Source organism: Anarrhichthys ocellatus, unplaced genomic scaffold (genome assembly GCF_004355925.1).
Source record: "Anarrhichthys ocellatus isolate YVR2014 unplaced genomic scaffold, GSC_Weel_1.0 scaffold11, whole genome shotgun sequence".
NCBI classification, from domain to species: Eukaryota; Metazoa; Chordata; class Actinopteri; order Perciformes; family Anarhichadidae; genus Anarrhichthys; species Anarrhichthys ocellatus.
In genome coordinates this window covers 4060950-4084628 of record NW_022280041.1, presented here as the reverse complement: position 1 = coordinate 4084628, position 23679 = coordinate 4060950, and the positions used below count along the sequence as shown (strand labels likewise).

The 23679-nt window shown below is 41.9% G+C and overlaps 5 protein-coding genes across 11 annotated transcripts in view; 2 read left to right on the top strand and 3 right to left on the bottom strand.

Annotated features, from left to right (window-relative positions):
- slc7a7 (solute carrier family 7 member 7) overlaps window positions 1-5685 on the top strand; it is an 8381-nt gene extending 2696 nt beyond the window's left edge. For all 3 annotated transcript variants that reach the window (XM_031851271.1, XM_031851270.1, XM_031851269.1), the window contains 8 exons: window positions 2223-2348; window positions 2516-2660; window positions 3141-3264; window positions 3367-3470; window positions 3576-3672; window positions 3766-3915; window positions 4037-4220; window positions 4912-5685. In XM_031851271.1, coding sequence (XP_031707131.1) covers window positions 2223-2348; window positions 2516-2660; window positions 3141-3264; window positions 3367-3470; window positions 3576-3672; window positions 3766-3915; window positions 4037-4220; window positions 4912-4979 — 998 coding nt within the window. In that variant the 3' untranslated portion in view covers window positions 4980-5685. The remainder of the gene's footprint in view (window positions 1-2222; window positions 2349-2515; window positions 2661-3140; window positions 3265-3366; window positions 3471-3575; window positions 3673-3765; window positions 3916-4036; window positions 4221-4911) is intronic.
- A 79-nt stretch (window positions 5686-5764) lies between these two features.
- oxa1l (OXA1L mitochondrial inner membrane protein) lies at window positions 5765-11086 on the bottom strand. The gene is made up of 11 exons (XM_031851268.1): window positions 10939-11086; window positions 9775-9909; window positions 8953-9060; window positions 8568-8862; window positions 8288-8431; window positions 8049-8134; window positions 7469-7633; window positions 7163-7267; window positions 6723-6885; window positions 6519-6599; window positions 5765-6000 (listed from the first exon to the last, which is right to left on the bottom strand). Exons 1-11 carry the CDS (start codon window positions 11047-11049, stop codon window positions 5879-5881), a joined length of 1515 nt encoding a protein of 504 aa, XP_031707128.1. The 5' UTR covers window positions 11050-11086; the 3' UTR covers window positions 5765-5878.
- Window positions 11087-11679: 593 nt separating this feature from the next.
- LOC116385568 (uncharacterized) lies at window positions 11680-17258 on the bottom strand. Of its 2 annotated transcripts, none has more exons than XM_031851154.1 (12): window positions 17006-17258; window positions 16812-16913; window positions 16630-16732; window positions 16423-16544; window positions 16153-16223; window positions 15947-16072; window positions 15367-15462; window positions 15096-15227; window positions 14893-15021; window positions 14764-14789; window positions 14371-14411; window positions 11680-14276 (listed from the first exon to the last, which is right to left on the bottom strand). In XM_031851154.1, the coding sequence occupies exons 2-12, from the start codon at window positions 16864-16866 to the stop codon at window positions 12478-12480; spliced, it is 2700 nt and encodes an 899-aa protein (XP_031707014.1). In that variant the 5' UTR covers window positions 16867-16913; window positions 17006-17258; the 3' UTR covers window positions 11680-12477. The 2 variants fall into 2 exon arrangements, with proteins under 2 accessions (XP_031707014.1, XP_031707015.1); XM_031851155.1 differs by having other exon boundaries at window positions 17025-17258.
- A 2362-nt stretch (window positions 17259-19620) lies between these two features.
- LOC116385708 (probable E3 ubiquitin-protein ligase ARI5) lies at window positions 19621-22038 on the top strand. Its single transcript, XM_031851391.1, has 4 exons — window positions 19621-19876; window positions 20129-20229; window positions 20599-20772; window positions 21293-22038. The coding sequence occupies exons 1-4, from the start codon at window positions 19792-19794 to the stop codon at window positions 21746-21748; spliced, it is 816 nt and encodes a 271-aa protein (XP_031707251.1). The 5' UTR covers window positions 19621-19791; the 3' UTR covers window positions 21749-22038.
- A 184-nt stretch (window positions 22039-22222) lies between these two features.
- The window catches only part of LOC116385707 (ubiquitin carboxyl-terminal hydrolase 47-like), an 8311-nt gene continuing 6854 nt past the window's right edge, over window positions 22223-23679 (bottom strand). For all 4 annotated transcript variants that reach the window (XR_004212897.1, XR_004212896.1, XR_004212899.1 and 1 more), the window contains one exon: window positions 22223-23609. The gene's annotated coding sequence lies outside the window, so the exon portion shown is untranslated. The remainder of the gene's footprint in view (window positions 23610-23679) is intronic.

Sequence of the window (23679 nt, the reverse complement as noted above, 5' to 3'; positions counted from 1 at the left end):
GTGTGTGTGTGTGTGTGTGTGTGTGTGTGTGTGTGTGTGTGTGTGTGAGAATGAGTAAGAAAAGAATAAAAGCTGAGTAAGTGTTCGAGTGACATAGAGACAATGACGATGTGTGCCACTGTAAGCTTCCCCATCTAAAAGAGAGCATGTGAGCTTTATAGACTAGAGAAGTGAAAAATGGCGACACCACTGCTGCAGTCAGCAGGTCTGTGGCAGAAAGAAGAGGAACTGAGCGAACCCTAAAACTTGTGCACCACATTATGGAAGAGTAAGGGGAAAAGCCATTTTACTCAATCTCAGATTTAGAAACCCCGGCATGATGTCTCGCACGTGACGACCTGAGTCACGACTTTTTTGGCGTCGTTATGGGAACAGTAACAAACTGTTCTTAGAAGGCGAGATAAACCCAGCACAGATTGCCGAGGTAACTAGAACACAATGGTACCGGGAAAGAGCAAAGCTGACAAACTGAATTAATCAAACTAATAAGAAATTCACGAAACCGCTCACCGAGGCAACCGAGCACAAAGAGATGAATACCAAAGCTCGGGCAACTGAGAGAAGAAGGTTATCTCATACAGACAAGCCTTGATGTTCAAGATAAACAAATACACACTGTGCTAGTTTGCAATAAATTTCATTCATTCATTCATCCTCCCACCCGTGCATGCATGAGCACACTTGTGCCATGCACTGATAAGCAGAGCTCAAGACGAGAGGCTGATAGTAGTGAGTTAAAGTCCTGCAGTGAGACTCTGACCTCAACACCAATAAAAATATTATAGGATAGTCAAAGTTTTAACAAAGCTAAGTAAAAATGTTGATTTATATCAACTTTTTACAATCTCATATTAAATCAAATTATATTTACTAAATGTGTAATAATTCTGACTTCAACCTTGTGTACTATCTCATAATCTAGACTCACTTATTTTAAAATGGTAACTCCAGATGTTTACGTCACATCTTTGGACCCTCTTGCTCACTATGTAAGGTAGTCACTGCAAAGGACCATAATGCATTGCAACGTATCAGAAAAGCAGATTTGGCTCAACTTTCACAAAAACGTGAGTTCACAGTTAGTGAGCAACTGGGTGAGTTTTTAAAGATCTCCATTTCACTTCACATCTGGACCATATTTGACCTCCACTACCAGTCAGCCGGCCTCCCAAACCCGATCTCACACCTCCCACCCTTCTAACCTTTCACTGTCAACACACCACGCCTCTACTTCTGTGTGGCGAGGCCTCCGTCTCCATCGCTCATCACCGGTCACCGCTGTCCGGGGCTGTGTGTTTCGCTGTGCTTGACCGGGCCTCCTGTTGGGAACGGACCTGTTATGACCCTCCACCTGTCAAAGTGGTGGAAGACGATAGTTGTTATGATTCGTCCCCTCACTGCGGATGACGGCGGTCAACGTGGAGGAGACGTCGGTGATGTAATCCCGCTTCGGTCTCTTCTTTAAACATCTGGTGGATGGAGGGTCACTGTGGAGCGATAAGAGAGCGGGAGCGCTTTGACGCGGTGAACTTGTAGATAAAAAATACGTCCACTCAGCAGGTTTGTAGGTGAGTTTGTATTATCAGTGCTTTCGAGACTTGTGGAGTCAAGAGGATTTACACAAGAGGAAATACGTTTATGTCAAGGCGGTCCTTCATTCAAAAAAGAACAAACGTGCCACAGTTATGGACCTGAAGGGCTCATTTGCTGATAAGAGGCCAAAGAGAGATAAATCACAGAAAGAAGCACAAAAACATGTTTCCCAAGAATGTCAACGCTGCTCTAAGTGAAGGACGGCAATAAAGAAAAAGTCACAGTTGGGAGCACTTTTTTTATAAGTCACTGGTCAATAAGTAGAAACAGTCACAAATCACCAACCTTGAACAGAAATATACAACGTCGTCAGATCAATCCTTTGAAGCTTTACAAACTGTACTAAGACTGTACTCTTGTGCAGTTGTGTGTGTGTGTGCGTGTGCGGGTGATGTTGTATGTGCTGCACTCAGCTGTTTCCTCAACTGAAAAATAACAGGCCAGTCTGCTTGAGTCAGCAGCAGCGTTTCCTTAAATCAGCCATACTCTCACACAGAAACATGCTGGCACACACTCGGTGTACAGAGCAAATGTCCCCCACTGGCACTGTTAAAGGATTTGTTTGTGTGTGTGAGTAATATATATATATATATATATATATATGCTTTGGTTGCTTCCATTTACCTCAGGTTTGCTGACCTTTGTGAACTGTGCCTATGTAAAGTGGGGCACCAGGGTCCAGGACTTCTTCACCTACGCCAAAGTCATCGCTCTGATCGCCGTCATCATCACTGGCCTGGTGAAGATGGGACAAGGTCACTAACCAGAACACCCACAATATCTTAAAGATTTAACAATACCAAAGCTAATGCGTAGAAGCTAAAAAAAAGCTGACTTTTATACACAACACACGAGGTATAAATGATGAGTTTATGGTGATATTTGTTGCTTCAAATGAAATGGTTACGTTGGTGTTTTCCAGGTCACACACAGAACTTTGATGGGATGTTTGAAGGCTCATCTCAGGATCCGGGACACATTGCTCTGGCTCTGTACTCTGCTCTGTTCTCCTACTCGGGATGGGACACCCTCAATTTTGTCACAGAGGAGATCAAGAACCCAGAGAGGTGAGGATAATACACTTGTTGCAGTTAATCTCGTGTGATTTATTCCCATGAATTCCAAAAGGAAATGCTTTCATTCCGGTGCAATTATAAAACATAACGCTGCAGGGTACGGGTTGCCAGTTCTGGTGTGATTTGATCAACACTTGTGGCATTTACTTCCTGAAATGTCAGTCAATTAGAAACAATCCCATCCTAATTGAGAGTACGTCTGAGCCTCTTGGTGTGATTCCCACAGCATTGATCAAATGAAGCAAGACTACACATGTGATTGGATCACAAGCCTCTCCCGGAGTTCCCAGGCAGATTAAGTGACAAACACCCCCCAATTTATCACAATCCCCATCCTCCCCCATCCTCCCCTCAACCACGGGGTCGATCTGCTCTCGACCCCACAGACTGAATCTCACACACTTCACGCATTAAAGCCTTCGCATCTCATCTCTTTTGCTTCCCTCTGCTGTTTGTTCGCGTGAACTACAGGAATCTGCCACTGGCCATCGCTATCTCCATGCCCATCGTCACCGTGATCTACATCCTGACCAACGTGGCCTACTACGCCATCCTCCCCATGAACGCCATCTTGGACAGTGATGCTGTGGCTGTGGTAGGTGCATATGTAATCCTCAATAACCGACTTCACTTTGGGTCTTCATTCATCAAGCCTCACACATCCTCTCTCTCTCTCTCTCTCTCTCTCTCTCTCCAGACGTTTGCAGACCAGGTGTTTGGTGTCATGAACTGGACCATTCCCTTGGCTGTGGCTCTTTCCTGCTTCGGAGGACTCAACGCCTCCATCCTGGCTTCCTCCAGGTCAGTGACTATTTTTTTAGTTTTTTTTACTTCGTCCCTGCGTTATCAGCACCCTGCCCATCACTCATCACCCCTTCTGTTGCATATTTCTGTGTCTCTTAAAAGGTTGTTCTTCGTGGGCTCCAGAGAGGGCCACCTGCCCGACTCCCTGTGCATGATCCACGTCCACCGCTACACCCCCGTACCCGCCCTGCTCTTCAACGTCAGTTTAATTTAATCCCACTGTTGCATCTTTAAGAGAGCCTTCCCCACATTTTGCATTCTGACTTACAATGTTTCTTGTCTGCCTCTGCAGGGCCTCATGGCTCTGATATACCTGTGTGTAGAGGACGTCTTCAGGCTGATCAACTACTACAGCTTCAGCTACTGGTTCTTTGTGGGTCTGTCCATTTTGGGGCAACTGTATCTGCGCTGGAAGCAGCCGGACAGAAAGAGGCCACTCAAGGTAAGAAGCAGAACCAGAGATAGCTTTTGAAAGGGGCTATGAACACAACGTTTACAGACTTGCACACTAATGTTTCCTTGCTTACAGTACTTGACCGTCATCTCACCTCTTCCTTCCTCAGCTCAGCATCTTCTTCCCCATCGTTTTCTGTGTGCTCTCGGTCTTCCTGGTGGTGGTGCCGCTCTACAGTGACACCGTCAACTCCCTGATCGGCATCGGCATCGCCCTGTCGGGAGTGCCCGTCTACTTCCTCTGCGTCTACACTCCGGCCAATAAGAGGCCACAGCGGCTACGGAGCCTCATTGGTAAGATGAAGCTGCAGGATTCGCTCATCGCTTTTGAATATTACAACATATCTCAAACTCAAATTACCTAAATATTTAAATAAAGCGTTTGTTTTTGTGGTGGGCTATAATGTCCAAGGAGGCAATGAGAGGGTAAAGGGCAGTTGAGGGTTGAAGATGAGGGTTAATGCACATTATGAACCTGAGGCAGGAGAAAAGGAAACGAGACTTATCTTAACTTGTGTAGGTCCAACAAAGAACAGGACACATCAGGTCTCAGAGACAGTTGAACAAGATTCATCCAAACTTGCTCCGGCTATCGGCGCTCACAGAAGTCCAGAAAATCCAGCCGGTTCTGGGAACTGCCGCCACTCTGTTTACTTTGATGCGCGACACTGTTTGTCTTTTTTAAAGCTTTCAGTTATCTCCACCTTTAGTCACTCTCTCTCCTCTTTCTGTTCTCCTCCATGCTGTCTTCATTAGTCTCCCCCTTCCCCCAGCTCAAAGGTGCGTCTCATCTGTCTCCTCACTTTTCCCACCTTCCTCTCCTGTCAAGGTTGGAAAGGGCTATTCTGTACTTTTTCTCAACCAGATATCACAGCTGCAAAGTACTTTGCATGGACCCAAAACTCATGACGTCAACTGCAATTCAATTAGGTTTCAGTCTAATAATAGATGAACTTAACCTTTCTCCCGTCTCCATCTCTTTCAGCTAAAGCCGGCGTGCTGATTCAGAAGGTGTGCTACTCTGTTGTGACTGAAATGGACAAGTCAGAGTAGATGTTTGGTTTCAACACCGTGCACCTGCACCCGTCGCAGCCAGCCGCCTCCGCCACAGCAGCAGCGAGGCCTCGCTGGTCGTAACATTTGGGCTTGAGCTGGACCCAGCTCTCTGATGGTGATCATGTTAATGAATGTATGAATGATGGCGCCCGGGCGCTTGTTGGCGAGACTTCACTCTAGCCGACTGAGACTTCAGAGGACATTTTTAATGCACTCCTGAAGAAGTCAACGCCTCTTTCTATCACAGAACTGTACGTATTAGTAGAGAAATTATTTAATTGGTATATCAAGACAAGTATTTTGTGTGAGATTACATACGTGTAACACCTTTTTTGATTTTACTGGAAGGTAGTAAATTATTATTCTGGTTAAATTGTTTAAGTGCAGCTTCGAAACTGAAAGAATTGCTGACCATAGAAACAGCCTTATTATTATTTTCACATAGAAAATCAGGCAGTGTCAGAGATTAGAATATAAGAAACTTTATTTTATAATATGTTCCCACGTTCACTAATGTGGAGGGAAGAGTTCATAAACAGTTTTATACAGTCTAGTGAAGGGCTATTTTTACACTAATTGACTTTTTGCAGCAGCGTCCGACTCAAACACGGGCTGTGAAATGTGAAACACTGTTGGATGGTTAAGCTGAAAACATGCATTTATAATAAAATGACTTATTGACAACGTAAATGTACTCAGTTCTTTCTTTCTGCTTCAAGGACGTTTACTGGGAAGTGAATCAATACATTGTGTACTCAGAAATCACAACACCAAAGCGGTAGTTTTGATGCAGATTTGACATTTTAATTAGAATAATACATAATGACAATCCCTGTCCTCTCTTCCATCCATAAATATGTACATAAATCATTATATTGTCAAGCTATCAGTCGGATTTATCCAATCGTGTCCTTCCATGGCCTCGCCTTGCCACTAGTCTGCTTGTCTTTAGATGATGCTGCAGCCATGGGCGAGTTCTGCTGGAGGGGATTGTGGGTAAAAGTCTGCCTCAGTGGACCTGCAGAGAGAAATAAAGAGAGGACACAAACATTCAGTTCCAGAGGGTCAAAGCCTGGACAGCACAGAGACAATTATGTTAACGGTAACGAGAAATGACTAATTGATTAATTGACTAATTATTATGAGGTCTAGTCTGAAGAAACATGTTATGAATGTTTGTTTCAGCATTATTACTTTTTTCACACTATTAGCCGGCTATCGGTCTCTTAATACTCTGTTTTTTACAAATATATTTCATGTCTTACTATTGCAATAACTGGCTGTGTCCACAAGGGGGAGCCCCTGTACCATTTTACATCAAGACATCACCAAGTACACTGTACACTATCCTTCTGTATTCGTTAACTTTCTTCAGTCAATAATAACCTTTTGAATAAGTAGGACATTTGTTTCTTGTAGTTTCTAATCAAACAGGTTGTTTTTTAGATTCCAGTAGCTCAGTATCAATGAGAAACCTTTGAATACATAGATATAGTTAATATCAGATGATGCTGGTGAAGTAGTGGTGGGACTGACCTTTAGCAGCGAGATCAAGATGATTTTTGATTCTTCGTTCCCTCTCTTCCAGCTGTTGGGCCAGCTGAGCGTTTTTCCAGCCTGGAGACCAAACCACAGTCACAACGTGTACAAAGACAGAAATAGTTTAATATTTCTACTAAAAACACAATCCATCACATGTCCTTAAGAGCCAATCTATTCAATGCAAGTTTAGACACCAACCCTTCTTCATGCTTTCGATTAGGCCGTCACTTTGGGGCAGGCCGGAGGCCGGGTGTTTGATCCTCTCGGGGATCTTCAACTTATCTCTGACCAAGGGGTGTCTGAGCAGGGCGACTTGAGCCAAGGAGAAGCAGTTGGAGGTCAGCCAGTAGGTAAACACCGCCTAGACAAAAATAAAAAGAGAAATGCACCCCTCACTGCAGTGCTCCTGAGCTATTTGCGCGTATTTAAATGAGGTAATATGCAGACGTTTGCTGCAAAATTGGCCCCTTTCTATGCAAACGAGTCTCATTCCAAAAAGAATCCAATTCACACAGATCAGCACTAAGAGCCACAATGATGCGCAATTCACGGTGCTATCAGCGGCTGCAATCCGTTCTTTGTGAATTGAGTTGAGGTTAACCCACTAGAAGAGAAACTGTTGTGAGTGACAGACTGACCGTGGGGAAGTTGATGGTGAGGGGGAGGATGACTAAAGGCATGATCCTGAACACAGTCTTCATGGCTCGCAGGTTGGGGTTGTCGATACCAGACTCTGCACCCAACTACAAAGAGACGGAGCGACAATGTGGTGATTATTACGAAAAAATACATTAAACAGTTTAAAACAAGATCATAACACCATCAAAAACTCAGTGAAGTGATAGTGTGTTTATTCCTGGCTGGCGTTGAAAAAGCAATTAAACATTATGCAGATTAACAGGGTTGATTCTACAGCTACTGTGGTCAGGTGAAAGCTGGCCCACCTCCAGGATGAAGAACATGGTTCCAGTGACGACCAACGGCAGGATATAAAAAGGATCTGCTGCCGTCAGGTCTGTGAACCAGAGCAGGCCTCCTGTCTGCAGGCTGGGCACCGGCAGATACGCCATCTTCCTCAGCGCGATGAAGAAAGAGATGAAGACTGGTGCCTGGAGGAACAGACGGATATATAAGACAAACTGTGAAAAACAGCTGCTAAGTACTACTTAGGAGGCACATATTTGTATTTGGTACATTTTTAATGTTGTTATCACACGTGATATCTGTTCCTATATTATTTAAGTTCATACAACATTGTATACATATTTTGAATAGTGTATTATAGGTTGACCATTCAAAGGTTATGTTTATATTTGCTATTATTCCGTCTTTAAGAGCGAGAATACAGATACATATATATTTTTGTTATTTACGGCAGGTGATAGTACTGTAAGGCAGTTATTAGACATGAAAATGTGTCCTGCTTTGATAGCTTAGATACGTGTTAATAGAAAGTTCAGGTGTATAATTCGGTTTAGCCCAGTACAACATAACAGGGAAACCAGAATAAAGAAATAAACTGACCTGCACCACAGGAATTAAGAAGCCACGGAGAGGATTTACGTCATGCTTCTTCTGGAACAGGTTCAGGTCAGAGTAAGCTCTGGCAACTGTAACATGCAAACAGCAGCTCATGACAAGTTGATGCAACACACACACACACACACACACACACACACACACACACACACACACATACACACACACATCTAAATTGTGACTGGAAAGAGAAATGCAATTAAGAAAGAAGAGAGAAATTTTACAATCAAATTTGTTTCCACTCTGTTTGGCCTCGTTCATCCTGGAAGTGAGTTTGGTCATCTCGGGCAGAACATTGTTCAGCTTGGCGGCCTCCCTCTGGCCCTTCACTATGACCGGAAACACAGCCATACGAGCCAACACCGTTCCTTTATGAGAGATTAATGGAAACAGGTAGAAAAGGATCAGAGATGACACAGGAAATACAGAAGACAGGGATATAACCTGCCTTGACTACTTCCCCCAGAATGCCTGAATGATTGATTGATAGTCAGTGTTGCTTACCGACAACAATGGCCCCCCACCAGGGCAAACCAAGATCCACGTGCATGAACTCTAACATGTTCTGGATCAGCCCCACTGGTGTGTAGGCGCCCAGTCCCAGCTCCGCTAAACTGGTTTCTGTAGCCGCGGCCTGAAAGACCTCCATAGCAGTCGGCGCCGCGTCAGCCACCTGCTCAAAGAACGGCTGCGATAAAACAGCGGCGGGGTCAGCGGACAAAAGCTCCGGGGAGGAATTCAAGACGGGAGGAGAGATGTCCACTAACGGTGCTGCCATGGAAAGGGTTTCAACTGTGATCTGAAAATATTGATGAAAATGGAAACATTCAAGTTAGAAGGTAATTAAAAGGTCTTAGATCGATGCTTTTACTTCAGGTGAGGGCTCCACCTGTTCAGTGATGGGTTGTGCAATGACGGGGGTAGTAAGGTTAGCGGGCAGAGAGACGGGGGAGGAGTCCAGGACCGGACCCGCTCTGGTTCCATCCTCAGGTGGGATCTGGTTATAGTAAAGGTGTAACAATTTAATCAAACAGTTGTTCAACAGCAAAGATTCAACGCATCAAAACATCTCACATTCTGACCAGAACACAATTCAGTTTAATTTGATAGATTTTAATATAAAAACACAGAACAATTGCAAAAACTATACAAACTATAGAACTAACTGAAGGCCCTAGTGCAAGAAAAAAATATATATTTTCAAAATAAAATGTAACCCTAAAAAAAAAAAAGACCGGACAGAAACTGGTTACAAATATCAAGAAACAACATCACAAAACAACACTTTTGAGTGCAAACAGACATTTACTACATATAAATAAAAGATGTGCAATTATGATACTAGTCATATCGTCAACATTTCATTACAAAATGTGTTGGTGGAGCCACATTTTTCTCACCATCACTCTAGTGTTTAATGTGAGAGGCAGCTGTCCAATTGAAGAAGCAGCTGTGTTCAAGAGCAGTACTGATGAATAAAAAGAACACATAATGTTTTGACAAATCAGGTGAGGCAGGTTTCATGGTAGCCGAAACCATGATCAATATAGAGATTTGTTTTTATTTTTGGCAGTTTTATGCTCAAAAGGGAAAACTCTTTCGCAAAATAAAAACCGTTCACCAATTCACATGACCTTAGAGAAGTGCCGTTCACTGATGCTTCTCAACAGCAGCTTTTGTCATTAGACTATTCACCGGTGTTCCAACTGACCTGTGAGCTGTTGTGCCTGACTGCCAGAGCGGTCACCCAGAGGAACTTCCCATGCTGTCTGCGGCCCAGCAGAGTCCTGGTGGCAGGACTGCGACACTCAAAAGCTGTGTGCAGATGGGACTTCTGGAGCAACCGCTGTGTGTGTGAACCAGAGGGACAAAGTGTCAACACGGCCAGATATACAAACAGAATAAACTACAATCCGATGACACGCGTCACAGCCCTAAACCTGTTTGAGCTGTCAAAATGATCAAATCAAACAATAATAATGCCATGTGTTTATTGTAAACGGTAATGAGGGAAATGAAGATTTTAGATTTTCCACTTCAGCCAACAAAATGAGAACTGCTGGGAGGAGAATTAAGAAACCTGACCAATATACAGTATGTGTTTTATCATCTATGGGCTGGTTGCACTTTTGGCTGTCATAAAACGAGATTTTAATTACACAATACTTTAAATGCAGACGTAAATCATATCGTGCAACATTTGGCCCTGACAATAATAACAGCATCAATAATTACAGCTTACCCTAAATTACTGTCAAAACTACAACACCTAAATTATCTGAGCTGGAGAAATCTACCATTTACCTGAACTTTCTAACCTAGACATCAGAAAAAACAGGTGTGCAGCAGGTCTAATATAGCTAAACATTCACCTCTGGTGGCATTTAGGAGATTCCTACAGGACAAGGCAGCTAGGTTTAGACTAAACAACAGCATAGCAGGTGTAGCTTTAAACCATTAACCATAGCTAAGCTAATAGTAGAGCAACAGCCCCAGTATCTTTACTTTTGGATACATGTTGTGGTAGTTGTTGACAAAGCTAGCAGCTGCTAACAGAGCCCTGCTAGCCTGCACAACCACACACATGCACACTTTATTTAAGGCAATAAACTCCTGGTGGTCTTTAGCACGTATTCCAGGGATTCTAGCTATACTGCCCATGCTGTTCTTGTTTTAAAACCTGGCGATTTAACAGTTACATTAGACCCAAGGACTCGGTCTTCACCAGAGTGCCTGACACTGTCAAAGTCACACAGAAGGCATGCAGCGACGATGCTAGCCGGCTAGCGAGTTAGCCGTTGAAAGTCGTAGTTTGTGTCTTTGTTCCAGAAACAGGGATAAAGTTAACAGATATGATACCGTGAATAAGACATACGTGGTTCCAAATGTCTGAAAGTGGATGGTTGCCTCGGCTCGGTTTTCCAGTTTGTCTCAGGAAACATCTTGTTAGGCAACCCGGAGTCACCCCGCTCCTGATGGCAGCCATCTTTGAGAAGAAAAAAACATTCTACGGGAAGCGTGAAGAGTCAATTCTCCTGGCCGTACGCAACGCGCTTCGCTCATGTTTGGTGTACACGTTTGTTTCTGATTATTAAGATACTGTGCAGTGTAACTCTGGTCTACTATAATACAAATTTGAAATGTTGTTCTTTATCCTGCCCTTTTAAAATTAAATGAGAAGCAACTTAAGGGGGAAACCAAACCTGTCTGTCCACATTTCATTTGAATTCTTGTAAATATGCAACAGACTGAAAGTGAAACTCAAATGTCAGTGATATAACAGTCTGTTTTTTTCATGACTGCTTCATTTAGGGCAGGGGTGGAGGCTTGTTGCTCGATCCTTTCAGATAGTCTCAAAGATATATTTCCTGGTACAAAGTGTTCTTTAAACATGAACATGATATGAACTCAGGGGAGGTTAAACCAAAGAAACAACATGACTATTAATCCTGAACAGTCTCACAGTAACATATTATATTAACATATTATCCAATGCAATATCCAACATATTTAAAGCATACACACTTCTTTCTTTTAATTTGACTACTGTTACTTTACTTCAGCGTCTGTTGTAGGACTTTCCACAAAAACAGTGTGTGTGCATGTATTTCACTTTCTCTGTTTTATTTTATTGTACATATATTTTCTTTAAATCACCATCAGAATCCAACAAATGACACAAATGACTACAATAGTTTGGTTCAAAGTAATAAACATCAAATATTAAGCATCTATGTCATTAGTCAGTGGGCAGTGCAGCAACAGTTTACTAGAGCAGTGTGCAAAACGCCTAATTAATTAAAAATATTATTTAACAGTAAAATCAGGAAACACTGATACATAAAATAACACAAATAAAATATCTATACAAAGACTTCCATTTGACTTCATACTTCCTCACACAATTTCGTGTGAGATTCAAATTAGATATTATTAGAAAATTATATATATTTATATATCTCTCAACAACTTAACAGAAAGCTTTTCAAAATAAAATGCAAAAAGTCAATAGTGTAGCAATAAACGACAAACAAAGGTTTGATCATTCAATCCGTGAATGTGATTTCACATGATTCGAACACAAGTGATCTTGTTTTTCCTTGAATTTAAATCTTTTTTAAGTCAATTCCCAAAGCATTACTTTCTATTGATGCAATAAATCTTCAACACTATTTTATTTCACACTGTTAAATAGACTTAACCAGAATGAACAAACAAAATATTGCTACCAGCAGACACTCAAACTAAAACATACACATTATTACAGCACTGCATGTAGTGCCCGATTGCTGATTGAGCAAGTAGAGTGCAATACTGCCAAGTATCAATAAAAAAAACAACAATTCACCACAATGACATGCAGTCTTTTAAAATAATATTTTTTGTTTTAACTGGACAAAGTATGTATTTCCTTTTAATCTGACTCTGAAGTCAGGTCTGCAGTTTTCCGGCTTTTACAAAAAAAAGAAAAACACCCACTAGTCTTATTGCCCTTTCTGCTTTGCTTCAGAGGGGAAGAGCGACGCCACAAGTGTCTTTTCTTCTCACCTCTTTCTTTCACTGCATGTTTTTTCCCAACCGCTTGTTCATGTTCATCAGACACATTTTGCATTTTTCTGGCATTTGAATGAACTGTGCTCTTTGTCTCATTCTGCTCTTTTCTGCGTTTCTTTGGCTTCAGCAAAGGGTGATCCAGTCGTAAATCGTGAACACCCTTTGACAATGTGACCTTTGCATCTGTTTTTGGATCAGATTCTATTTCAGCATTACCTTCATCATATTCTACCAAACTCTTACGGCTGCCTTGAGAGCTTCCTTCTTCAGTTACTATTCTTATATTCTTTGTCACGGTGCTTGTTTGAACACCACTATGGGTTCTTATAATTTCTTCGTCAATTATCTTTCCACGGTATGTTTTTGACTGCTTTGAACTACGTCTTCCTTCCATTGCATCCTCACTAAATCCAGTTCTTGCTTTTGATGGTTCAGACTTTTCAACACTGCCATCTCCCCTGTTCTCTGTCACTCTGCTGCTTCCTGCCAATCCTGCTTGTCTAAGAGAAGAGTCCGCTCTTTGAATATGTTCATTACCTGCTTTGGCTCTTTTCGCTGCATCAACATCTCTCTGTGTTGTAACACACTCTGACCTATTCTGATCCTGTTCTTGTCTCTCTGATGCTCTTTTCCTTTGTGCATGCGCATCATCTCCTCTCTTCTGTTGCTTGTCTCCCTTCACATCCCTCTCCTCCACTCTCAGTTGCTCAGGGCTTTGATAAAACATGCTTCCACTTCCTCGTTTAGACCTCTGATCATCTTTAGGCGTGTTCTGTTTCTTCTTACCAACTCCACTGCCTTGAATGCCATCAATGTAGAGGTCATATCTTGTCAAGAGCTTTACTTTCCCTGCTTTCCTTTCCTCATCATCTGTTTCCATTCTCTCCACATCCTCCTGTTTGTCCACACTAACAGGTTTGAAGTCATCTTGACTAACTTCCTGTGTACCTTCCTGATCTTCATACATGTACTGTTTGACATGATCTAATCCTTCATCGTCCCGACGCTCTGCATCCCTGTCTAGGTATTTTGTTGAAGCTATTGCTCTCCTCTCCTTCCTTCCACCTGTGTCTCTATTTACACCCATTACCACTTTTTCCTCGTCTTTCTGCATGTCAACACAAACCTGCTGAGGTTGCATATTGCTGACTTCCTGTTTTCGCTTCGTGTTGCGCATTCCTTCACCCTCCTGTGGTCTCCTGACACTGACAGTGACATCATCCGGATCATCAACACGCTCTTCTAGTTGAGTTTCTCCAGATAAGCTTGCTCTCCTTTCTGTCTGGTTGTCAGCCTGTGCATTTCCTCTCTTGTCTTCCTCATCAACCATCATTATTTCATCCTTGTCTCTTTGTTTTTCTGCATAACTCAAGTCATTCCTGTCCTCTTTACAGACCTGATGATTGCTCTGCCTGGAATAACCTCCATTGTCCTGATCCTCTTTGCAGAGGTCAGATGTTAGCCCCACTCCTCCAGACCCAACAGAGACTATGGCTTTAATTTCTGTTTCTTCATTTCTGAGTATAGAAATTGCTACTGCAGGTTCATTCTTTGCAGCATCTTGACACTGGTCATTGTAAATACTACTGGTAGCAGGCGGGAAGCCTCCAGGAGACGACATCTCTCCGGTGTCCTGAGTACAAGTATCAGCAGCATGCACTGGAAAATAGGGAGAAAGTAAATTCAGGCACAGTACCAAGCAATCTGAACACTGAACACATCAGTAACATAATGAAAATGTCTGCCATCTTACCTTTCTTTTTCCTGTAGAAAAGAAGATAAGCGCTGCTGGATCTAGCGGGAGAAATGTGCAAAAGAGAGCGAGGTCATTTTCAAATACAGCTAGATGTATGGCTTGTGTTAGGTGAGTGTCTGTTGTGCACGCTCACATGCACTAATATGTAGGTATGCATGCATGTGAGCGTGCAGAAAGGGTTATTTGTCATTTTCTTTTCTGCAGCACCGTAGTCAGTGGAGGTTGTGGGGTAAGTGGGAGCGTTTTAAAGATTGGGTTTTAGAACCCAATGCCACAGCATGGTGTAATATACAACATGCGTATGTGGTGTATTCAGTCTAAATGAAAATAATAAATTCATAATCAATCAAGAAATAATGGCAAAAAATGTATGGTGGGAATGAAACTTACTTCTCAAAGTTTGGCTGGCAAACAAGCTGTTGATGAAAATAATAAGCAAACATAACGTGATGAATCTGTTTTGTTTTTTTTGCAATGCAATATATAACTGTCAATAACACAACGAATGATCAGTCTTACCAATTCGACCTTGACATCATTGAAGTCATACCATCTGTCATCGTCCTGAGATTTGATTTTTGCAGTGTAATGTCCACTTCTCAGATCTCCAAAATGGTCCACAACCGCGTACAGTTCATACGTCTGATTCTGATCACCAGAGGAAAATATGATCAGAAATGAAAAAGAAATGTTTCATGATAAAATAGTGAAATATGCCACACCTCTGGTATCTGAAGGGTGCGGGGAACATCCACAGTGCAGTTGTTTTTGACATACGCCATGTATCGGTAGTCAAACTCAAACCTCTTCAGCAGCAGCATCAACACCTCTGGATGATGCTTTATGACACATTTCTGAAAGAAACGGGTTCCCAACACTTATTAATATCTTATATTATAATACTCTTATAACATAATCAACTTTTGATACCGTCGTTGCAAAATCACAGTGCAAATGTAAACAAATACTAAAACACGCTTTCTCATTACTCACCATAGTAGCATCAGATTTGGCATCACACACGTCACAGTACATCTGGTTTTCTCCGCTGAAATGTGAAGCTCTGAAATACTCGTCAATGCCATCCACCTGATAAAAAGCACTCATGTCACTTGCGTGTGAAATTAGCGACAAGGCAAAATGAACACTACTCAAGTGAAATTACACAGAAAAAATAAATATTTCCACCTATACATTATGTTTACACACATGCTCACAAATATTGAGCAGTCTGATTAAGAAAATAGTTTGATTTAGCTGAGTTTGATCAGATTTTCTGAGAAATTTGAGTTAGTATGTGCTTTATTATCAATTAAGACCACGTCATTTTGTATTGCAATAAACTATTTTATCGTGATATGATTCAGTTGAAAGATGACAAATCATCATATTGAATTATCGCCCAGCCCTATTTAATGTGTGTGCCGTGTTCATAAATGTCTTCTCAAGAGAGTTTTTGATATCTCGTTACTGAACAACATGCTCTCCTGCAACTAGCATATTTACTTTACTAGATATCATCTGCTAAAAGAAAAGAAATGCTTTAAAAGTTGTCAGGTTGTGAGTTTCTTACCACGCTATAGTCTCCCCTGTAGGAATTCAGCAATGCAAGAGTAAGATACCAAAACGGCCCGTCGTTGTCAGTCTCATGAGAACATGTAGAACATGTGGTCTTTTGTGTCAACTGTCCGTGGAAGATCTGAAAGCACACAACTGGTAAACAAAGTATTTTTCATTTGAAGTACAGAATCCCTTCGATGTTGATGATGTCGTCTTTACCTGTGATGCCTCGCTACTGGTCAGAACTAAAATCTTCTCAAAGCACTCAGTGGCATCACGTTGTTCATACACTGAGGGGGAAGAGCAGAAATCAATGTGTATTTCTTTTACAAATTAAAGGGTCAAGTTAAGTTGAAATAATTAAAGGGGGATGTGGGGATTAAAGGAAGTGTTAACACTTCTAGAGCACAGGATGCAGATACTGAGATTATTTTCTGACACTATAGTCCATGTGACCTTTATGTCATCTGTTGTTCTGACATACTGTACCGTTATCGATGCATAGCTTCTTTGTGATTTTATAGGTGTATGTGTCATATCGTTCTAAATCATCAAACAAGGATTTCAGGTGAAGATCAATGAACTCAGTGCCAGGATTATCACAGGTGTGCCTACACAAAATGAAGACACAATAAAAAGGTGCGCTGTTGCCTCGATACGTTTTAAATGCATTACATGGGATGAAGTTGGACAAACCTTTTCACAGCTTCTCTGAAGTCTTCGGTCATGAACAGCACCTGCAGCACACTGTTCAGGTAACAAGTTGCCCCTTGGTTCATCAAGCCATGGTACGTTTTGGCTGCAGGGAGGAAATTGTTAATACTGTAAATTGCATAACTGTCTTCACACCATTATAGAGGTCGTACAGTACATCTTACCTGGAGAGGGCAACATTTTGTAGATAGACTGTAGACTATTGGTCAAGAACTCCATTTTGATTCCTTTTAAACGACTGTCTCAGTCCGCTGCTTCACTGTTGACTGCAGAGGAGTTGACAATTACTTGTTGACAATAAATCAATCGCACCTGTTTTGGAAACAAACACACAAATGCAGAAACACTTTGAGCTCACCTTCAGTTCTAAAACTCACAATTTCAAGACATTCCCGATAGTAGGTCAACTTTCCTGTTCGTTGACACGAACGCGCAGTGTCTCTGTTTCCAGTAACCCTCGGTGTATACTTTCTCTTTCGTTAGTCAGAAACCTATGAAATGCTGCATTCAGGGTGTGTCGGAAATACATTTCATTAAGGAGACGGTTCACATGACTGACAAGGAAATTAAACAATATTGCACAAAAGGCTCTTTGTGGAAATTAAAGTAAAATAAATCGAAAGCTACGAAAAAGCTTGTCCTCTGTCTTCTCTCTCTGCTTTACGGGAGGACATGAACGCAGCATATGCTCTGTCTGATGCACCTTTACTATCTGTGGATCATCTATGGTTATCCATGGAGATGTTTCTTTATAAAGGAATCCTTAAAGGCACACCACGTGTGTGTAGTGAATTTTGATATTTGTTAAATGCGTTTAGATTCCGCCATAAAGATGTGCAGCCTATTGCTAATATAGTATTGAATTATTCAATTTACCGATTAGACAATTTAAAGAACTGATTTTATGCTTGGGATTATTTATGTCACTTATTCTGTTGTAGGCCACGAGAGCCCTTGCATTGTCCCATGGTGGACCCTGTTCATCATATGAGACTTCCTGCCTGTATTTGATGCCTTGTTGATGTGGCCTCAGTGTGGGCTTTAATATCTGCACACTTAATCAAAGACGAGGCTTAAGGCAGAACTTTTATTTATTTGGTAGAACACCAGCAGCATTTATTTGTTTAAAAATGGCAGTATTAAAAGGAGCATTGCAATAAAACAGTGATGCTTTTAAAATGTGTAAACGTCAGCAGGGGGTAGTTGGTCTCGGTCAAGCGGTCAGTCCTCCAGGAACCTTCACCACCATGTGGATGACGGACATGTGCTGGATCCCAAATTCAGACAGCAGCACCTTGTTTCCATCCAGTATCTTGTCTGTGAAGATCAGCCGCAGAGCCTCCTCTCCTACACACACACGCACACACACACACACACACACAGATAGAGAGACATAATTAAACATAAAGAACCACATTCAAACAGATATATCATTTAAATACAAGTTTCCTTTCTATGTAAACTTCAAATATACATTCTTGGCCTTATAACTAACACTAGGAATCTGTTTCTTCTCGGAAGAATCCCGGTTTTAATCTGGACGACATTATCAAATCACCAGTGGGAACTATGTAATTTAATCAAGTATTATAATTAAATACAACTTTGAGGTATATTGAGTGGTTTTGGTGCTACTTTATACTACTTTATGGTGTACAGCCAGTAGGCTATAGGAGCACAACATTTCTCACAAAATAGAACATTACAATTCTGCTCATATGTACATGCATAATGATGAATTTACTTTAATAGGCTACATCTTGCTGTCAATGAAAAATGTTGAATGCAGGATTTCTGTACTACTTTTCCTCTAGTAAACAAGAGTACTTTGTACTTTCACCACTGCGAACTAAGTCTTTGCTTTGTAAGATGAAGAACCCCCCCCCCTCCCCCAAAAAAACCATTAACTCCTTAAGATCTCCTGACCAAAAAAACAACACGAAACCATAATGCAAAAGCTCCTTCGTCGACTAAACGTTTGTCTAACTTCAAAGGAAGCGTACAGGTGCACTTAAGTTACCTGCGGTCTCCGGAAGTCTCTCGGCTATCTTTCCCTTCAGCTGCAGCACCGTCATGCTCTTAAACTGCTCATCCGTGTTGCACAGGTCGATCATCATCTTCTCCCCCCTCAGCCCGTGCACAACGACCTGGTAGATTTTCCCCATTTTTGTGAGGTTTTTTTTGTGTGTGCGTGAGTTGCTGCGCTGCTTTCGGATCCGCTGCTCAGATATAATGACCCTTCAGGGCGTTGATCTCAGGGATCTGACGTGAGAGGAGCCGAGGATACTTTCACTTTCGTCCCAACAGTGCAACACAATACAATACACAAGTAGCAGACAGAATATATAAAAACAATGAGAGTATATGACCGTGCCAGAGATGAAGTAGTAGCTACTCATGATTGCAACCATTAATACTAAATTATCATCATCATTAACAATAATACCAACTTCTTCAGTGCCAGCTGCTTAAGTGTTGTTGTCTAACAGGTTGTGCAAGTGACGTCTATAGTTGTGTGTGCTTTCCCGACTGCACTCAAACGCTTCATGCCAACAGCATCCACACACAAAAAAGACCCCTCACCACTTGCACATTTTGGACACTGGAGTTTGTCTCCATCATTAAAGCCTGAGCAGCATTTCCATTCTACAGCCAAAAAAAAAACTATATTTCAATGCAGTTCTTTATTCAGTTTCGCTATCTGGTGTTGATAACTGGGAATCACCTGATACTCCAGCTACATGGTTTGGCATCTTGTTTACCAGCTGTTCCTCATTCTGGTTGTCTTAAGAAGCTGCTGTGAAAATGTTTATCAATTGATTGATTGATTGATCAGAATAGGTAACCTGTCGTACGGTGTTTATTTTAAAGTGATACGTTATGTACAGAAAGGCCACAAACCAAAGGCTGTGCACAGTGTGCGTAAATAAAATAAGGTCATTCAAATGGAATGCAAGTAATAGAAGGGGAATCCAGATCTGCATTCACGTGACTTCTTGTAACTACCGAAAGGGGGAAAGTGAAAGTAAAAAGAAGTCAGTGAATGTGACACAGCAGTCAACCTCCTTCACCTCCTCTAACTGCGCAACCAGAGCAGACAGAGAAGCAGTTTTGTCAACGGGGAGCAGAGGAGCTGAAACAAAAATGACTAATCAGGGGGAGAAAAGATACGACCCCAAAGACACCACTCTGAAGTTTGTGAACAGACCAGATGATCTGGATCCACTACGTAAGCACCAATAAATAAATAAATTATATTGTCGAATATGTGCAAGATCTTCTTGATTCATGTTTTGCGGTGCGTTTATTGGTTATCGTTATTAATCAACTTAACGAATTGCACGTATTCTACTTTGTTTGTATGTAAACATAGATCCGGATGCGAAGCTTTAATTAATTATTATCTTATTTTTTTCCCCTCCGCGTTGGATGCGACTGTAATGGTGAGTTCAATGTCTGCTCTTGTTGTTGTGCTCCCCAGCACCAGAGGAGGGAGACAAGTGTCTCCGAGCAGAGATGTCATGCGGTCATGCCGTCACCCCGGAGTCTCTCACCGGGTGGTGCCGCAGCCTGCTGGATCAGGTACTTTCCACCATCTCAGTGACAGAGCACAGAGGTGCGTTTTCACTCCATGTCAGAGGAGTTTTCAAACAGTCTCCTAAGAATAACTTATTTCCTCCACTACCATTCACCGGCAATAAAATAGAGCCCATTTTGACAACTTATTAAACTACTTTTTGACACATATTCCCTTCAAATTAACAGAGGAACACTGGCTTCCTCACATCACTTTCATGCAAAAGTGTATTTTCCTCAGTGTGTATGTGTGACCTTTGTCCAGACTGGATGTCGTCGGCTTATTATACTGAATTACACCTTTCTTAAGTTGCACTCCCAGACAGTTTTTACCAGGTTTGACTGACAATATAACATGTGTCCTTTAAATTTCAGGGCCAGTACAAATTTAAGTGCCCTGCTTTAATGGTCGACACATTACATAAGTGTGATGAAGACTGGTCTTATCAAGAGGTGCGCAGACTGGCAGTGCTGACCCCCGAAGAGATGCAGTACTTTGAGGAGAACATTGCACGTCTGGCTGCCACAGAGTACTGTGAGTTTAAAACAGTAAGTGTCACCGGTGTCGTCTCCACCTTCAGCAAATTACAGACTGATTTACTTATGAGTTCAGCACAGATTGTTTGTTTCTACTACAGCAATCACGCAGATGGAGGTAACAGAAAAAAATCCACAGAAGAGTTTGAGAAGTTTGATGCCACGCCAGTCATGATATATATATACACGAGCACATTTAAACCAGATACCTGGCTTGTCAAAATAGCAGAAAAATCACCCTATTAAAATGTTTACTCTTCAGTGTTTGTTAGGATTGAACAAAATAGATAAAACATTTTAATTGGTGAGGTTTACAGGTGCAGAAAGGCAGATGTTGTTACAGTTGGTCAGAGCCTTGCTAGCCGTTTCCCCCTGCTTCCAGTCTTCATGCTAAGCTAAGCTAAAGGGGTGTTGTCTCAAGTTACATATTTACCTGACAAATGTGAGAGTGGTATCAATCTTCTCATCTAACTCTAAAGTAAATAAGTGAATTCCACTTTTCCATTACTGTCTCTCACGTCCTTTCCCACAGTGTCCTGGGTGTAAAACCTATCTGGAGAGAGAGGACCCGAGTAACCTCAACGTGCAGTGCACAGTCTGCACATCAGACAAGCAGAAAGTTTACAATTTCTGCTGGCAGTGTCTGAAGAAATGGAAGGGTGCAGCTCCGCGCTCCGACCGCTGCGACAACTACGGCTGCGTCAACCACGACCTCGAGCTCCTCAGGACCTGCAGGACCGCCGTCCTCGATCAGGTTGAGGGGGTCGACGCGTGCCCCTCCATCCGGGCCTGTCCCACCTGCGGTCAGAAGGTGGAGCACGACAAAACGGGCTGCAAGAACATCATCTGCCCTCGCTGCCTGGTTGAGTTCTGCTTCGTGTGTCTGAAGCTCACTCCTAAGTGCCTGGAGACGAGCTCCTACTTCATCGCCTGCAGTGATGGCGTAGCTCCCAGACAAACCTCCATACCTGTGTGGCGCAGAAAATAGGAGCGAATGTGCACACGGTCACTGCTCATGATGTGTCTTACTGCCTTCTTCTGTCACACTATATGCTGTTCTTCCACTGTTGGATTTTATTCTAAGATTCTATTTGCAACTGAAGCTCAAAGTCTAGACTTAGCTTATTTGTTCTATAACATTGTGAGCATTAAACATATCTACTGCATTTCTCGTGATGTCGTAAAAGGCTGGTTTGTGACGCTGCCACTGAAAGTTAGCACTGATCTCTGTTCATCATTGATAACTGTATCACGTAATAAAGTTTACCCTTTAAATAATGCAGAGCGTCTATTTGATGTCAAACAGGTGGATGCATGTGAATACATTTCCTCTATGTTGTACAAAGTTAAACAGCAGCTTAATAGTAACTTGATCACCAGGGAATGTTTGTGATGGAGAAAATTACACATATTTTAGGGATGCAAGGAGCTCAATTCGAACCAAAATGGGAAAAACAGCAGATCCGAAAGAAACGACACCAAGAGCGAAAGTGTAAGAGGATAGATACAAGATCATGACTGGACAGATTATTTGAATTTCATCGTGACATCGATGGCAATATTATGGCACTGTTGTCCTGAGGAGCTTGGTGGTGAGGTTGAGACATTAGGAAAATCACAGGTGTAAATGATTAAATGAACGATGGCTGAATTCCATTTAGCTGCTCTGATTTCAGGATCCTGTATTGTGCATGCTGGCTCTCTCTCACTGGGACACTTGAACAGAACAGAGCCATCGTTAGTGTCATTAGTGAGACCTGTGCTTTTCATACTTTGGACAAGTCAAAATGTCTGCTGTGAAAAAGGCCTGTTGAACCGCTGCAAGTCCAACAAATAAGAGAACAGAATATTACATGGAGAGACACTGTAGTCATTACAGGAAAATAAAACACACACTGACTTTAACCACTGCAGAGTGCACATCTAACATTGTGCTGCTGCATGCAGACATGTGGGACTGAAAAGCAAACTGGATTATTGCAAATTATTTGTGTAAACTGGTTAATAGTTTGCAGCCATGTCAGTTGGTTACACATCACTTAATACAACAGTAAAAGAAAAATAAACAACATTTTGCTGACGTGACGAGAACATTTAGCAGTTCATCTGTGTGCCTTCTTTTGTTGTCTGGTAGGAGGTCCTCAGTATTAATCCTTGTGGAGACGACTCTGCTGCTGCTGGTTGAGGAAGTGGAGGTGTCTCTGATTTCACTTCTCCAGCTGATGTCTGATCCCTGACTTCAGTCGTTAACATGGAGTGGTTTCCTGCGTACTGGAAACTAATCCATGTTCTCAATAAATTATAGACTCCATGTATGTCATGTAAAACTAGAAGGGTCCCTTTGCTTTAAGGAGAGTATTTTTAAATGATTATACTATGTGCTGAATTTATTACATTATTCTACAATATATTTAGCTTACTTTAATGCAATATTATTCTCATAATGGGGAAACATATTACATTATTACACCAGTTTGAACCAGATTAAAAGCTAGTTCAAGGCACACCCTTCTACTTTCTCTGTACATCAAACAGCAGACACTATTACAGGAGATTAGGTTTCTATTTACACCAAAATCACAGCACAGTGGTTCATGAGCAAACTGTTAAAAGTGCAGCTCTGATGTCTTATTCTAATTCAGAGTAGGTTTAAAAAAAAGAGAGCTTTTCCATACTTCTGTTTGTGCCCCCCTTGTCACCCATTCCACCATCTCCCTCCTCAGGATCCATCAATCCCCACCAAGGACTTAGTGTCCAGTCCTTGGTTGACTTGTGCCTGAATCCATATTTAAACAGGGTACGGCCGTCTTCCAGCAGATTGCCTCCATAGATCAGTCCGGTCAGGTATTCTACAACAAACACACACACACACACACACACACACACACACACACACACACACACACACACACACACACA